Here is a 17,051-nt window from a genome sequence, read left to right on the forward strand (position 1 = left end):
TTAAATCCAGGAAAAGTGACAACAGAAGGGGACAATCTAGGCCTATTGGAAGGAGGTGGACTTGGCAGTGAATGTCTGCCCCTCCTCAAACACAAATTCTAAATACTTGAAGTTGTTCACTGACCTTATCAGGGCAGGCAATATGCAGCAAAGTATCGTAATAAGCACATTTCCTATTTCCAGCCATCTTGCCTTTACTAACTTGATCATAATTTAACAGGAAGGATTATGAGGTATCACAATGACCTTCCAACCTCTTCCTTGCCTTGCATTTTTTTTCCCTTCATTCACTGCCGAACATGTAGGTAAATAGTTGACTCACATGATATACATTTTCTTGTTTCCTGCACTTGTCCTCATCCTAATTAGGAATACTTCCAGACATGGGTTGTATTCCATACAACAGCAAAAGCAGAGTGCCTTCACACCTTCTACACTTACTTGTTACAGGGAAAACAACTCAACTAAAGATGAGGACGTTCTACCTCAATCTGCCTTCACCACCAACCCCCCCACCCTCCCCCAATATGCCTCCTACTGGAAAAGATCAGCTGAGAACCTTCTGTCATCGAGCCAGCATTGAGAAGGAGGAGGCTATGACTGAAAGGGCACACAAAGGGTTAAAAAAAAACCTTACGACAACACTGATTTGCTTTGAAAAAAAGGTTATAAATGATGGGAAACAGATGAAATGATTTGGAGCAAGGCAGACAGTTGTTGAGGAAAAAGGGTAGCAGATTCTTCCCTAAAAGGGAACCTCGATAGTTGTGAAGAGGAGATACATGTCAACCAATGAATGAGATGATGTTCTTTCCACTGGTGATGATGGCTGGACTGATTTTTTTTAACATTGGCAGAGATTTTGTTCAGGAGAGCGATTTCCGAACCAGCACCTGCTCTCTTAAGCAACCTCTTCCTGAGGTGGGGTTACCTGCTTACCCTTTTGTTTTTAATTCTCTTCATGAGAGGTATAGGTGAATCCCTAATGTGAATGCCATTGTGTCCAGTGATTTATGGTTGATGTCTTAAAAGAAAACTCCACAGCATCAGCAGCAATGCTGATGCTATTAACAACTGGCAGATAGAAAAGCTCCCCCAATACCCCAGCAAGAAAAAAAAATTCAGCAGCAGATTGGCCAAGTACACTATCCTAATAATTTAGCATTTAACAGTACATCCACCTAATGTCACTTAACAAGCAATGCCTGTTTCAGGTTTCCACAGGAGGTAAAGAAAATTTCCATGTTGGGCATAAGTGAATTATTTATACTTAGCCAAATTGACATTGCAGGCTGCTTACATTGGCAGTGGAGGAAAATCATCATGGGAGTCGGGATGGCTAGGTTTCAGTGCTTGTCCCTTCCACTGTCTTCCCATAACCAACCACAAAACAAGCAGTAAACTGGAAGGAAGCCTAGGCCTGTTTTCTAACCACTGAAATGTACAAATTACAAATCGTTGATTTTATACTCTATGTCTTTATGAAACCTAAAATGGTATTGGTCTTTTTTATGGCTTTATGAACTTGCACTTTTAGTTTCAGTAATTATATATTTACACCCTTAGGCGTCTCTGTTTTTGTATATCCTTCAGCACCTACCTCGTGTTTATATTCCCCCGTTACCCTCCCAAAATGCATGGTCTACAATTCTCTGCATTAAACTGTACTGCCAATTCCACTAACCTGTGAATGTCCTAAAGTCTTTGAGTTTATCTTGCTGTTGCAAACCCCCTACTTAACAAATGTTTTGCACTGACCCCTGGGTAACATTACTTCCAACCCTAGTCCAACCAACCAGCACTCATTAATCCTAACTCTGTATTTTGTCTGCCAAACTACTTTCTATACATGCTGCAACAGTTTTATTTACAGCATATGCCTGAACTTTGGTCACTAGTCTTCTGAGACGCACCCTGATAAATGCCTTCTGAAAATACACATCTATTTTATTATTTATACAGCCACTTCTTCTAAAACTATTACATTTATCAAGCATGACTTGCCATTAACAAATGTATGCTGAATGTTCTTTCTTGATTAACCAATGCATCAGTAAATGTTCACTAATTTGATCTTGAATTATGGATTCAAAGGGTTTGCCTACTACAGATGTTAGATAACTTGTCTGTTGTTGCTTTCCCTCTGCTATTGAACATGCTTGTAATACGGACTAATCTAAAATCCAATATCATCTGCTCAGATTTTCTGCTACCTCCTCTCTGACTTAGAGAGTCTATGATGTATGCCAGAGTTGGGTAACTTATAGATGGAGGTACTGCAGGATTTGGTTTTGTAAAATTCACAAATCTCAAAAGAATGTTTCCATTTAGGACATCTACATTGTCACTTCTATCATCATTTGTAAAATATTTACTATCTACGCCATACCTTCCTCCTTTGCAACTAATCCCCCTCTTATCCTCGAGCAGGCATACGCTCTCTAATCTTTTAGACTTAATACACTTAGAAAGTTTAAAGGCACAGAAAGAGATCACTTGGCCTATCGTGTCTGTGCCGGCCAAAAAACAACCCACCTATCCTAATCCCACCTTCCAGCATTTGGTCTGTAGCCCTGCAGATTACGGCACTTGAGATGCATATCCATACTCCTTTGAAATGATTTGAGGGTTTCTGCCTCAACTACCCTGCCTCAACTACCCTTTCAGGCAGTGTGTTCCAGACCCCCACCACTCTGGGTGAAAAAGTTTTCTCATCTCCCCTCTAATCTTTCTACCAATCATTTTAAATCTATGTCCCCTCATCACTGAACTCTCTGCTAAGGTGAATAGACCCTTCATCTCAACTCTATACAGGCCCCTCACAATTTTGTACATTTCAATCAAATCTCCCCTCAGCCTTCTCTGTTCCAAGGAGAAGGAGCCCAGCCTACCCAATCTTTCCTCATTGCTGCATTTTTCCAGTCCTGGCAACATCCTCGTAAATCTTCTCTGTAGCCTCTCTAGTGCAATTACGTCTTTTCTGTAATGAGGTGACCAGAACTGCACACAGTATTCAAGTTGTGGCCTAACCAATGAGTTATACAGTTCCAGCATAACCTCCCTGCTCTTGTATTCTATACCTTGGCTAATAAAAGGAAAGGATTCCATATGCCTTCTTAACCACCTTATCCATCTGTCCTGCTACCTTCAGGGATCTGTGGACATTCACTCCAAGGTCCCTCACTTCCTTTTACACTTCAGTATTTTCCCATTAATCGTGTATTCTTTTGCATTTGGGGAGGTCAAACAAGGCATCACCTCACACTTCTCCAGGTTGAATTCTACTTGCCATTTATCTGCCCATCTGACCAGACCATCAATATCTTCCTGGAGCCTACAGCTATCCTCCTTACTATCTACCACACGGCCAATTTTTGTGTCGTCTGCAAACTTCTTTATCATGCCCCCTACATTTACGTCCAAATCGTTTATATACAACAAAAAGCAGGGGAACCAGTACTGAGCCCTGAGGAATGCCTCTGGGAACAGCCCTACAGTAGCTAAAACACCCGTCAATTACCCTTTGTTTTCTGCCAATGAGCAAATTTTGTATCCGCCTTGCTGCATTCCCCTGAAACCCATGGGATTTTTTTTTTTTAAACCAGGCTGCCATTTGGGACCTTGTCAAAAACCTTGCTAAAATCCATGTAGACCACTTCAACTGCACTACCCTCATCAATCTTCCTTGTTATTTCTTCAAAAAGTTCAATCAAGTTGGTCAAACAAACAAATCCATGCTGACTATCTTTGATTAACCTGTGCCTTTCTAAGTGACAGTTTATCCTGTCTCTCAGAATAGATTCCAATAATTTGCCCACTACTGAGGTTGCACTGACTGGCCTGTAATTATTTGGTCTATCCTTCGCTCCCTTTTTAAACAGAGGTACAACATTAACAGTTCTCCAATCCCCCAGCACCTCACCTGTATCCAGTGAGGAGTGGAAAATGATGGTCAGACCTTCTGCTATTTCCTTTCTTGCTTCTTATAACACCCTAGGGAACATTTCATCTGGTCCTGTTGATTTTTCAACTTTCAAGGATGCTAATCCCATTAATATTTCCTCTCTCCCTATGTTTATCGCATCTAATACTTCACACTGCTCCTCCTTAACTAGAATATCTGCATCATCCCCCTCTTTTGTGAGGACAGATGCAAAGTATTCATTAAGAACCATACCAACATCTTCCGCCCCTACACATAGGTAACCTTTTTGGTCTTTTATGGGCCCTACTCTCTCCTTAGTTATCCTCTTACTCTTAATGTATTGATAAAACATCTTTGTGATCACCTGATTTTGCTTGCCAATATTCTTTCAAGCCATCTTTGTTTTCCAAATTTTCTTTTTGATTTCTTCACTCCACTTTCTATACTCCTCTTGACTAAAGTCTTCACTATTCTCTATTTATTTGTATAAAGTCTTCCGACAGGCCAGGACACATAGTTCTGACGTTCTAGCTTGCAAAACAAAGGGCTGGTACCTTCTTTCCTTTTTTGGTCGTGCTGTTTGGTGTGGTGTTACAGACCACTTGTCGGGCAATGACCCTGAGCTCCAAGCATCCATTGAAGCAGGTGGACTGTGGCGGGACAGAACCTTACTAACCGGGGGTTGCCTGGTTTGAGGCGGGCGGTAGCTGTCCAGTGAGATGCGATGACCTCTCCCACCGACAAAGGCAACCCGTGGCGCCCATACGAATCTCGGAAGACCGCCATCATTAACAACGAGCTCAGTAGACTCAATGTGGACATTGCAGCACTTCAGGAGACACGCCTCCCTGCGAGCGGATCTCTAAGAGAGCAAGACTACACCTTCTTCTGGCAGGGTAGGGATCCTGAAGAACCAAGACAGCACGGAGTGGGCTTCGCCATCAGAAACTCTTTGCTCAGCATGATGGAGCCACCCTCAAATGGCTCGGAACGCATACTGTCCGTCCAACTGTTCACCGCCTCTGGTCTAGTACACTTACTCAGCATCTTATGCTCCAACACTCTGCTCCTCACCTGAAGCTAAAGGCCAGTTCTATGAGGAACTCCATAATATCATTAGTAGCATCCCCAACACCGAACACCTATTCCTGCTGGGGGACTTTAATGCCAGGGTTGGGGCCGACCATGACTCATGGCCTTCCTGCCTTGGGCGCTATGGCATTGGAAGGATGAATGAGAATGGACAGAGACTGCTTGAGTTGTGTACCTATCATAACCTCTGCATCACCAACTCATTCTTTCACACTAAACCCTGTCGCCAGGTTTCATGGAGGCACCCAAGATCACGTCGTTGGCACCAGCTGGACCTCATCGTCACAAGGCGAGCCTCCTTAAACAGTGTTCAAATCACACGCAGCTTCCACAGTGCGGACTGCGACACCGACCACTCCCTGGTGTGCAGCAAGGTTAGCCACAAACCAAAGAAGCTGTATCACTCCAAGCAGAAGGGCCGCCCGCGCATCAACACTAGCAATATTTCTCATCCGCAGCTGTTACGCAAGTTTCTAAATTCACTTGAAAAAGCCTCCAAAACACTCCCACAGGGGATGCAGGGACCAAGTGGGCCCGCATGAGAGACGCCATCTATGACTCAGCAAAGACCACCTTTGGCATTTGTGAGAAGCGGAATGCAGACTGGTTTCAATCTCACATTGAAGAGCTGGAACCTGCCATAGCCGCGAAGCGCATTGCACTGCTGAACTACAAGAAAGCCCCCAGCGAGTTAACATCCATAGCACTTAAAGCTGCCAGAAGCGCTGCACAAAGAACAGCCAGGCGCTGCGCAAATGACTACTGGCAACACCTATGCAGTCATATTCAGCTGGCCTCAGACACCAGAAACATCAGAGGAATGTATGATGGCATTAAGAGAGTTTTTGGGCCAACCGTCAAGAAGATTGCCCCCCCCTCAAATCTAAATCAGGGGACACAATCACTGACCAACGCAAGCAAATGGACCACTGGGTGGAACACTACCTAGAACTATACTCCAGGGAAAATATTGTCACCGAGACCGTCCTCAATGCAACCCTGTCTCTGCCAGTCATGGATGAGCTGGACGTGCAGCCAACAAAATCGGAACTCAGTGATGCCATTGATTCTCTAGCCAGCGGAAAAGCCCCTGAGAAGGACAGTATTACCCCTGAAATCATCAGGAGTGCCAAGCCTGCTATACTTTCAGCTTTGCACGAACTGCTTTGCTTGTGCTGGGATGAGGGAGCAGTACCACAGGACATGTGCGATGCCAATATCATCACCCTCTATAAGAACAAGGGTGACCGCGGTGACTGCAACAACTACCGTGGAATCTCCTTGCTCAGCATAGTGGGGAAAGTCTTCACTCGTGTTGCTTTAAACAGACTCCAGAAGCTGGCTGAGCGTGTCTATCCTGAGGCACAGTGTGGCTTTCGAGCAGAGAGATCCACCATTGACATGCTGTTCTCCCTTCGCCAGCTACAGGAGAAATGGCGTGAACAACAGATGCTTCTCTACGTTGCTTTCATTGATCTCACCAAAGCCTTTGACCTAGTCAGCAGAAGTGGTCTCTTCAGACTACTAGAAAAGATTGGATGCCCACCAAAGCTACTAAGTATCATCACCTCATTCCATGACAATATGAAAGGCACAATTCAGCATAGCGGCACCTCATCAGACCCCTTTCCAATCCTGAGTGGCGTGAAACCGGGCTGTGTTCTCGCACCTACACTGTTTGGGATCTTCTTCTCCCTGCTGCTCTCACATGCATTCAAGTTCTCAGAAGGAGGAATTTTCCTCCACACAAGATCAGGTGGTAGGTTGTTCAACCTTGCCTGTCTAAAAGCGAAGACCAAAGTACGGAAAGTCCTCATCAGGGAACTTCTCTTTGCTGACGATGCTGCATTAATATCTCACACTGAAGAGTGTCTGCAGAGACTCATCGACAAGTTTGCGGCTGCCTGCAATGAATTTGGCCTATCAGTCTCAAGAAAACGAACATCATGGGACAGGACGTCAGAAATGCCCCATCTATCAATACCAGCCACCACACTCTGGAAGTGGTTCAAGAGTTCACCTACCTAGGCTCAACTATCACCAGTAACCTGCCTCTCGATGCAGAATTAAACAAGCACATGGGAAAGGCTTCCTCTGCTATGTCCAGACTGGCCAAGAGAGTGTGGGAAAATGGCGCACTGACACAGAACACAAAAGTCCAAGTGTATCAAGCCTGTGTCCTCAGTACCTTGCTCTACGGCAGCGAGGCCTGGACAACGTACGTCAGCCAAGAGCGACGTCTCAATTCATTCCATCTTCGCTGCCTCCAGAAAACCCTTGGCATCAGGTGGCAGAACCGTATCTCCAACACAGAAGTCCTCGAGGCGGCCAACATCCCCAGCATATACACCCTACTGAGCCAGCGGCGCCCGAGATGGCTTGGCCATGTGAGCCGCATGGAAGATGGCAGGATCCCCAAGGACACATTGTACAGCGAGCTCGTCACTGGTACCAGATCCACCGGCTGTCCATGTCTCCACTTTAAAGACGTCTGCAAATGCGACATGAAGTCCTGTGACATTGATCACAAGTCATGGGAGTCAGTTGCCAGCGATCGCCAGAGCTGGCGGGAAACCATAAAGGCGGGGCTAAAGCGTGGCGAGTTGAAGAGACTTAGCAGTTGGCAGGAAAAAAAGACAAGTGCAAGGAGAGAGCCAACTGTGTAACAGCCCCGACAACCAATTTTATCTGCAGCACCTGTGGAAGAGTCTGTCACTCTAGAATTGGCCTTTATAGCCACTCCAGGCACTGCTGCACAAACCACTGACCACCTCCAGGCGCTTACCCATTGTCTCTCGAGACAAGGAGGCTAAAGAAGAAGAAGATTCTCTATTATTTTTCATAATCCCTTTCAGCACCTCTAATTTCACTTTCCACTTCTGAGGCACACTTTCTACCTCCTTCATGTATTTATGTATTGCTGGACATAGTTGGATTAGTTTCACCTTTTAGGTTTGTTTAGTTTCATCTCCATTTAAAATCGACAGAACCTGGTCTTTTGATTAACATTTTCACCATCCAGGAAAGCTATGTTGTACTTTATCCATCTCGTATTTAAAGGTTCCCCATTGCTGATCTCATCCTTTTTGCTAAATTCTCACATACATAACTTTGCATTTTTCCAATTCAGAACCCTTATCCTTCACTCTTCATTGTCCTTTTCCGTTTTCACATCGAGCCCAATTATTGTGTGGTCACTATTTCTAATTGTACTCTTGCTTCCACAGTTATTGGCCTCAATAATTTCACAAAACTAATTCAAGCAATGTTTGCTTCCTTATTGCACATACTGATCTAGGAAGCAGTCCTGGATGCATTCTATAAAGCTTAATCCCCTTTGACCACATGCATTGCCTTTATTCCAGCCTACCCTGGAACGATCAAAATTGTGCATTATTGCCCTCTTGTCTTTCTGAACTGACAAATATCCCAGCTACTCGTCTCCACTATTTGGTGCCCTGTACTACATACTGAGAATTGTACTATTTCTCTTCCTATTGACTTTATCCATATGGATTCTGTTTCCATTCAACCCCTTAGAACACCCTTACTTCCTCGCATTGTGATACAATCTTTTATTATAATCAACACCCCTTTTTTCCCCCTCTCCATATCACCTGAAAATGTGATAAAGAAAATAAGTTCCCCGCCCTGTTTAAACTAAACAGCTGCAACACCATAACCCTCCATTGTCATTAACGTTTCTAATTATCCTGTTCTGTTTTGGATGTTCTATGCATTTCCATGCATACTCTGTGAAGGCGGAAGACATGGACATGGTTCTTTTTGAATACTTAGCGTCTGTCTTCACAAAAGAGGGGGATGATGTAGACATGGTCATTAAAGAGGAGGAGGCGAAGGCAGAATGTGAAATATTGTACAGGATAAACATAATGAGAGGGGAATATTAAGGTGTTTAGCATCCTTGGATAAATCACTAGGCCCTCATGAAATATATCCCAGGCTGTTAAGAGAAGCATGGGAGAAAATAGATTCTAAGCATCATTTTCCATTCTCTCTGGCTACAGGTGTGGTGCTGGAGGGCTGCTAACATTGTGCAGTATTTAAAAGGGGAGAAAGAGATAGACAGAGTAATTACAGGCCAGTCAGCCTAACCTTGGTGGTGGGAAAATTGGAAAAAATTCTGAGGTACTGTATTAATCATCATTTAGAAAAGTACAAATTAATCAAGGACAATAAGCATGAATTTGTTAAAGGAAGGTAGTGTCTAATGATTGATTTATTTTGAGGTAATAACAAGGCAGGTCCATCAGGGTAGCATGTTTGAGGTAGTACAAATGGATTTTATCAAGGCTTTTGACATGGACCCACATGAGAGACTGGTCAGAAAAGTTAAAGCCATGGGATCCAAGTGAAAGTGGCAAGCTGGATCCAAAATTGGCTTAGTTGCAGGAAGCAAAGGGTAATAGTTGACAGGTGTTTTTTTTTTATATAAAAAAGTGTGGGGGCTGTTTCCCCAGCAGCGTTCCACAGGGGTCAATACTAGATCACCTGCTTTTTTGTGTGGTAGATATCAATGATTTAGACTTAAATGTAGGGGCATGATTCAGAAGCTTGCGGATAATACAAAAATTGGCTGAGTAGTTGATAGTGAGGAAGAAACTGTTGATTACAGGAAGCTAACAATGGACTGGTCAGGTGGGCAGAAAAGTAGCAAACTGAATTCAAGTGGCAAGGAAATGGTAGGATACTGAGAAATGTAAAGGACAGAAGGAGCTTGAAGTGCACATCCACAGATCCCCGAAGGTAGCACGACAGGTAGGTAGATAAGGTGCTTAAGGCGGCATCCAGAATACTTGCCTTTATTCGTCGAGGCATAGATTATCAAAGCAGGGAGATTCTGCTAGAAGTGTATAAAACTCTAGTTAGGCCACAGCTACAGTACTATGTACAGTTCTGATCACCACATTGATTGCAGCAGTTCAAGGCGGCAGCTCACCACCACCTTCTCAAGGGCCATAAATGCTGGCTTAGCCGGCAACACCCACATCCTGTGAAAGGATGAACAAAAATTACAGGAAGGATATAATTGCTCTAGAGAGGGTACAGAGAAGATTTATGATGTTGTTGGCAGGAATGGAGAATTTTTACTATTATTAGGAAAGATTGGATTATATGGGGTTGTTTCCTTTGGAACAGAGAAGGGGAGATTTAAATAAGATGTATAACATTACGGGAGTGGCCGAGACAGTAGATCAGAAGGAGTAATTTCCCTTAGCACAGAAGTCAACGATCAAGGGGCATAGACCTAAAGCAATTGGTATGAGGATTAGAGGGGAGCGGAGGAGAAATCTTTTCATCCAGAGGGTGGTGGGGGTCTGTAACTCACTGTTTGAAAGTGTGGTAGAAACCCTCATCACATTAAAAAAAATACTTGGATATGCACTTGAAGTTCCTTAACCTACAAGGCTACAGACCAAGATTTAGAAAGTAGGATTGGGCTGAATTGTTTATCCTCAGCCAGCACAGACACAATTCTATGATACGTATCCTGACTCCAAATTTTTGGGATTACTGTTAAATTCCTCTTCCTTCTGATTTACAGTACTTTTCTTTCCAATACTCCTCTTGCTTTTCTCTTCCCGTTTCATCTCCCATCCTATTAATTTAGGCCATTCCCCATTAGACTAGTTGCTCTCTCAATGATGACAGTGGTCCCAGCCTTTTTCAGGTAAAGCTCATCCATTCTGTCCAGGCCATTCCTGTCCTATAATTGGTTCCATTGTTCTGGACCCTTCCCTGAACATAATCTCTCCAGTCAAGCATTTACCTCCCGTTTATTGTTAATTCTATACTGACTAGTATGTACACTGGGAATAATCCTAGGTTAATCATGCTTGAGGAGAAGCTCTTAAATCCATCTTCCATTTATACAGGTCCCCAATTCTATTCATTCCAATTTCATTGGTCCTAATATGAACTATGACCTCTGGCTGTCTTCCCTTCCTGCTCCAAATTATTTTGCATTTACTGTGTTATATTCCTTACTTTAGCATCTGGGAGACAACACACCAGGACCCTTGGCTGCAACTTTCCAACTATGGAATTCCCTACTAATACTGCTGCTTTTCTGTACTTCATTTCTCCCTCTTGAGCCAGCACTTACTTGACAATGCTATGATTTTGCTCATAGTTTCCCTCCCTCCTCGAAATAGTTGCCAATGTCACTGGTATTCAGTCCTGAATTCCTGTTCATCAGTTCAACAATTTCAGGGATCACAATCCCTGCTTTGTTTCTCCTTGCAATGCTAATGGATGGTCATCCACTTGATTTCCCCACAAACTCAATCTGAAGGCGGGTCACATCTGAAGCATGCATTCTAGACACCGTTTAGACATCTGTATTTGGCAGTTGTTTCTCAAACTCAGATTCTGAGCTCATGTTCAGTTTTTGACACTTTTCACATGTATTCATGTGGGACACACAAAACCCCCAGAAACTCCCAAATTGTGCTGGTACTATACATTACATGCTTCAGTTAGGTGGATACTTTAGTGTATTATACTATGAACTGAACAGTGTGTTACACAGATAGAAATGATAGAGTTCATTACGCAAAGGGACACTATAAATTGAACAATGCACTGGAGAGCTGGGACACTGAATAACTTTTACTACTGTTTTCAGCATCAAATTCTGCCCATTATTCCATGAAAACCAAAAAACAATACCTTAGGCTGGGTCAGCAACCCAGCACAACAGCTTAGCGTAATTGAGGAAGGGAATGTACACATTTCCTGAATAAATTTAAAGAGCAAATGTCACTGCTGATATCACTTTTTTAAAAAAAGGAAGCGCTATGTTTAAATCTATTAATTTTGTTTTGAAGGAAACTAACTGAGCAGTTACCAAAACTAGCATAAGTAAACTACCATTATTATGGGATGTTGGCTGAGAAGTTACTAAGACTGAATGTGAGAATATTAGATTGAGTGGAGGTAGAGCCATTATCATTGGGTGCTGACTGAGAGGAGCTAATGAGTTCAATAGTGCGAGGGAGCTGGATTTACATTAGTGTCATGGGACAGAGTAAAGAAATGCTTTGAGTCAGAGGGGAGAAGGTACTAAAAATTCAATGTGTGGGGATAACTAAGGCAGCAGTCTGATGGGAAGGGAAGACAATGTTTAAATATTGGATGGGGAAAATAGGGGAGACACTAAGAATTGTTGAGACAAGGTGAGGAAGTGGGGATAGAATAGATGTCAGTTGTAGAAGGGAGTAATAAGAATCAGTAGTGATGATGCTAGCACTAAGAGACGGGGAAATAAAAAGAAAAAAAAAGGAAAAATTTAAAAAACACTACGAATTAACAAATATTCTTTAGTAGAAAGTAAAAACAAACTCCAATCAGCTTCTGTGACAAAGTATGTAAATTTTTCACTTCACAGACATGGTGAAAGGGAATTTAAACACACAAGGTTATTATTAACAGAGGAACTTTGGACAGGTTGGTGATCTAAAAAAGATCCTAACATATATCATTTTGGGGGGTTTTTCACAGCTTGATTTCCAGTTCTAACACTGTGTGTTATCTTCCATCCATGACTTTTGAAATGCCAACTAATACAAGCTCAAGTTTAATACAACGATCTTCAGAAATATTTTGTATCTTTTTCTCTCAAATGAAAAATGCATCAGGATGGCTCGTTTCATAAAACACACAGAACTGGTCCCACATACTCAAAGACACTAACACAATACATATGTACTGCTGAACATCAAAGATTAGTCTCACACCTATGTACACTGATTTATCATTCCTAAAAAAATTAGCATATTTCCTGCTGTTTTTCATCTCCTAATTCACACTGTGATCAGTTTTCTGTTCTTTTTGTCAGATTCGTACCTTTTGTCTGACTGCATGCCTTGGTTTTGTTGGCTGTTGCTGGTCTGTAGATCAGGAATATTTGCAAAGTCATCTTGTTCTGTCAAACCCATAACCAGGGAAAGGACCACCATCCGGCCTTCACTGAAGAAACCCATTCAGAGGAACAGGGCAGGGAGAAAGAGGTAGGTAAGACAGAAAGATTCCAGTATACAACAGCTAGAGGTAAAACTCTGGTCTGGACTCAACTGCACCAAATGGTCCTAGTTTGAAATTAGGGTTGTAATGTAGATGGAAGATACAGGGAGCAGGATTTGGAGGGGAGTGTGCATGCCATGGATGGAGTAGGTTGAAAGAACAAGTTCATTTTAGATCCAGTGGAAAAGGAACATTAATGGTCATAATTGTGCAATTTCAGACACATGAAGTGACTAACAAAATTAGCACTCGGTTTAAAAACTCATTCATCATTATTTTAAATGGATTTGATTTGAAAACCTGCATGAGATTGCAAATGAAGAATCTTTCAAATTCTGAACAAAAATATTCTGGTCTCAGCTGGGATAGTAGTTAGGACACTACAATAGGCCTCAGTACCTTGAGCTAAGGAGGGTTCCCGCTTCTGATTGTTATCCAACTACTCCTGCTGGAAAGTGTGAATGGGTCAATATCAGGCGAGGACAGGATTGGGCTCAGCTGTGATGTTCCGTGCAGTCGAATATTCTGTGTCAAATATCTTGTTTGTTTAAATTGTAAAGAAATAAATTGCATGTTAGAGACAGGTTTTAGCTAAAAAATAAAAGGACAATGCATAAAACATTTGGAATGAACAGAATAGGTATAGAATAAAACTGTCATTGAACTCCAGCAACCACAAATCTTGTTCTTTGACCTCGGATTGTCATCTGGATGCATTAGGTATAGCATATGCATTAAGGTTATAGCATTCTTTGGTTTCAGATCTTAACCCTTCCAAGCTTATCTTTTCTTCTCCTGAAGGTGCTGACTGGACATCCACTCCCACAGGTGCTTGCCACCCATCTCGTCCAAGTAGCTATTAGTTTTGTGTGATCCGAGATGGTGAGTGCTGGGGGTGTGGGATGCACTGCAGTTAAGTCTGATCCTGTCCCTGCACACACACATTCCAGCGCAGTAGAATTCACAAATGTGAACCAGAGATGATTTTTCCTCTTGTAGCCTAAGGGTGCTGAGGCAAATTGGAGATCAATAGCTGAGATCAGCCTAGTGGTTGAATATGGGACCTTCCTGGTTTGTATGACTCAGTTCCACACTTGATTGTGCTCCTTCGAACTGAGACATCAGGGGAGCCCATTTTCAATTAATTTATTTAAAACCTCCTGGGAGTTTTAGATTTTAAAAAAGCCCAGATAGAAAGCAGGTAACAATTATTACCAGAAAATTATTCTAGGTGAAAAATCAGGGACCAAATCTAATGTTACTGTTTTGCACACTCATCATTCACAGTTCATCTTGTTCACTGGTTATATAGATTTACTAGTGCACTTAAGAAGACAGGAGAGAAATGCTACAGATCACACCAGACTACCTCCAGGTGCAGCTGAAAGAGACACAGAACTGAATCTTACAGAACTCTGAACATGAGCTTTTGAAAAATCACACAGGTTAACAATTCTGTTAATTTTTAAATGAAAACAAGTTAAAGCGATTGGGAATAAACTTCAAAATCTAGGATTCTGTCATGAAAAATTGGTTGAAAACAGAAATTGAAGAACATTTGTTAAATATTACTACTCAGTCAGACCAGGATCATAATAGGCACTTCCAGAATCAGGTATGATCAACACATCAGGACAAAGCATCAGGGATACCTATCTCTGGGCCTTCAATGACTACTTAATTTCTCTGATTGTTTTGCATTTTCGTTCTGCTAAAAAGGCTTTCAAGTATTCATTCTTCTGGCAACTCAGTAAAGCCAGCTAGACCTTATGCCATGATATTGCAACAGGTTTAGTTAACATGCCACATCTATCCCAGATCAACTTTCAAGCCTCTTCTTTTCTGCTCCAGCAAGAAAGGGCACTCCTCTCATGCAGGAAATTCTACTTTACAGTCAGGAACTACAAGACTTCAAGGATTGGAGGTACCAGGTTGCTTAACCTACAACAGTAAATTTATGAATATAGTGTCTTTACTTCCAAGATACTCAGTCATACAATGGGTGTTTACATGAACAAAATCTCACTGCTAAAGAAAAAGGGTTGGTATAATAAAAAAAAAAACTTGTATTTATATAGCAATTTACACAATCATTGGACATCTCAAAACACTTTACAACCAATTAAGTACTTTTGAACTATAGTCACTGGTGTAAGATAGGAAACATGGCAGCTAATTGCACACAACAAGCTCCCACAAACAGCAATGTGATAATGACCAGATGATCATTTTTTGGGGTGTTGATTGAGGGATAAATACTGGCCAGGACATTTCCCCTGCTCTTCTTTGCAATAGTGCCAGGGGATTTTTTAACGTCTGAGGATAGATGGGGCCTCGGTTGAACATCCCATCCAAAAGACGGATAGGGCTAGGTTGACTGGACGAAAATGGACAGGACTTTTCAGTTCCATGGCAAGTCAACGAGACTTAGCAGTTGGCAGGAAAAAAGACAAGTGCAAGGAGAGAGCCAACTGTGTAACAGCCCCGACAACCAATTTTATCTGCAGCGCCTCTGGAAGAGTCTGTCACTTTAGAATTGGCCTTTATAGTCACTCCAGGCGCTGCTCCACAAACCAATGGCCTCCTCTAGGCGCTTACCCATTATCTCTAGAGACAAGGAGGCCAAAGAAGAAATAATAAAAAAGGAGTCATTTCCCTGTAAATAAGAATGTGTTACAAAGTTTGAGTCCCCGAACATACCATAGAATATCAACCATTTACAAACAGGTCAATCTCAAATAGCTTGAATAATATTCAGACACCATAGACAAAGAGGAACCCTGACTTGACTGACAGGTGAAGGACTCATTGTCAATTTATACCTTTCTCTTGCAAGGCATTATATTTCCATTTAGATGTTGAGAGGTAGAGAAGGAAATGTTTCAGACCCTGTATTAATATTGCCTCATTCGCCCAAAAGGAGCCGTTCTTAAAAGGAGCTAAATAAGCATATTGTAATTCTTTGCCATTTCTCTGTTCCACTGTGGAACATTTACTCCAACTGAGAATCTAAGTTGTTTTTCCTAGCTGACAGATTAGTGTGCCTATATGTTCACTTTAAAACTGAGCTCATTCTCTAACCAGTAGGCTATTGGAATGCTATCTGTTACTGGTTTGTTTCACATGACAAATTGCAGCAAAGCAATGACTAATTTAAATATTCTCTGTCTATCCTGGTTTGTTCTTCTCTTTTATCTGGAGCTTTGTTTGTACCGCAGATAAATTTTCCATTTCGAGATGTCCCAGTGGAAATGCTGTACTGAACAGCACTTAAAAACACATCTAGCTGATGACAGTGAAAAAGTAACCTACAGATATTTCTTAACATCACAGTGAGGATTTTTGAGTGTGAATGCTTCTTTAAATATATTTTCTCCTCCCTCTTAAACTTCCTTGTGTTGCACATCTATGGCAGAGAAGGTGGTTCGAAGAACATAGTCCCAGACTTGAACAAGTTACAGTCAACCAACTCATTGCTGATTCTTGCATTATTTTCTTCCACTCCATGAGGAACTGGCTTGCCTCTACTTCACATCTCACCAGATCAGTACAGCCGAGGTCAGGGGCTCAGGCCTAGGCTCTTGAACATGCACGCTACTAAACAGTGGAGCAATCGTGTTGGAAACCTTAATTATTGCACATTAACAACTCAGGTTACTAAAGGATCATCCAAAATTGAATAATCATTTTTATTATACTGACTTCTATTCCTCCCTTCTCCTCTGTGGTGCAGAGTATGCTTTGCAAATATGGTAACTATGTCCCACAGTTTAGCATTGGAAAAACAAAGTGAATTTCCGCAAGGGTTCTCCCAATTGTCTACCATCATTTCAGTGGAAGAACTACAGAGACCCTAAAAAAAATTGATTAAACATTGCTTAAACTATTTTTTCTGGCATTTCCATGGTTCTTCCACCAAAGTTATGGGGGGCAACTGGGAAAAATCTTCGGGGAATTTCACTCTCAATGTTTTATATTTAAAAAAAAA

At 42.0% G+C, this 17,051-nt stretch overlaps 1 protein-coding gene across 7 annotated transcripts in view; it reads right to left on the reverse strand.

Moving 5' to 3' along the window:
- LOC137377033 (synaptotagmin-7-like) overlaps positions 1-17,051 on the reverse strand; it is a 1,016,894-nt gene that overhangs the window by 207,743 nt on the left and 792,100 nt on the right. For 4 of the 7 annotated variants that reach the window (XM_068046201.1, XM_068046196.1, XM_068046197.1 and 1 more), the window contains one exon: positions 12,887-13,009. The exons of the other annotated variants lie outside the window; for them this stretch is intronic. In XM_068046201.1, coding sequence (XP_067902302.1) covers positions 12,887-13,009 — 123 coding nt within the window. The remainder of the gene's footprint in view (positions 1-12,886; positions 13,010-17,051) is intronic. 7 annotated transcript variants of the gene reach the window in all.

This window comes from Heterodontus francisci, chromosome 14, assembly GCF_036365525.1.
Source record: "Heterodontus francisci isolate sHetFra1 chromosome 14, sHetFra1.hap1, whole genome shotgun sequence".
Classification (NCBI taxonomy): Eukaryota; Metazoa; Chordata; class Chondrichthyes; order Heterodontiformes; family Heterodontidae; genus Heterodontus; species Heterodontus francisci.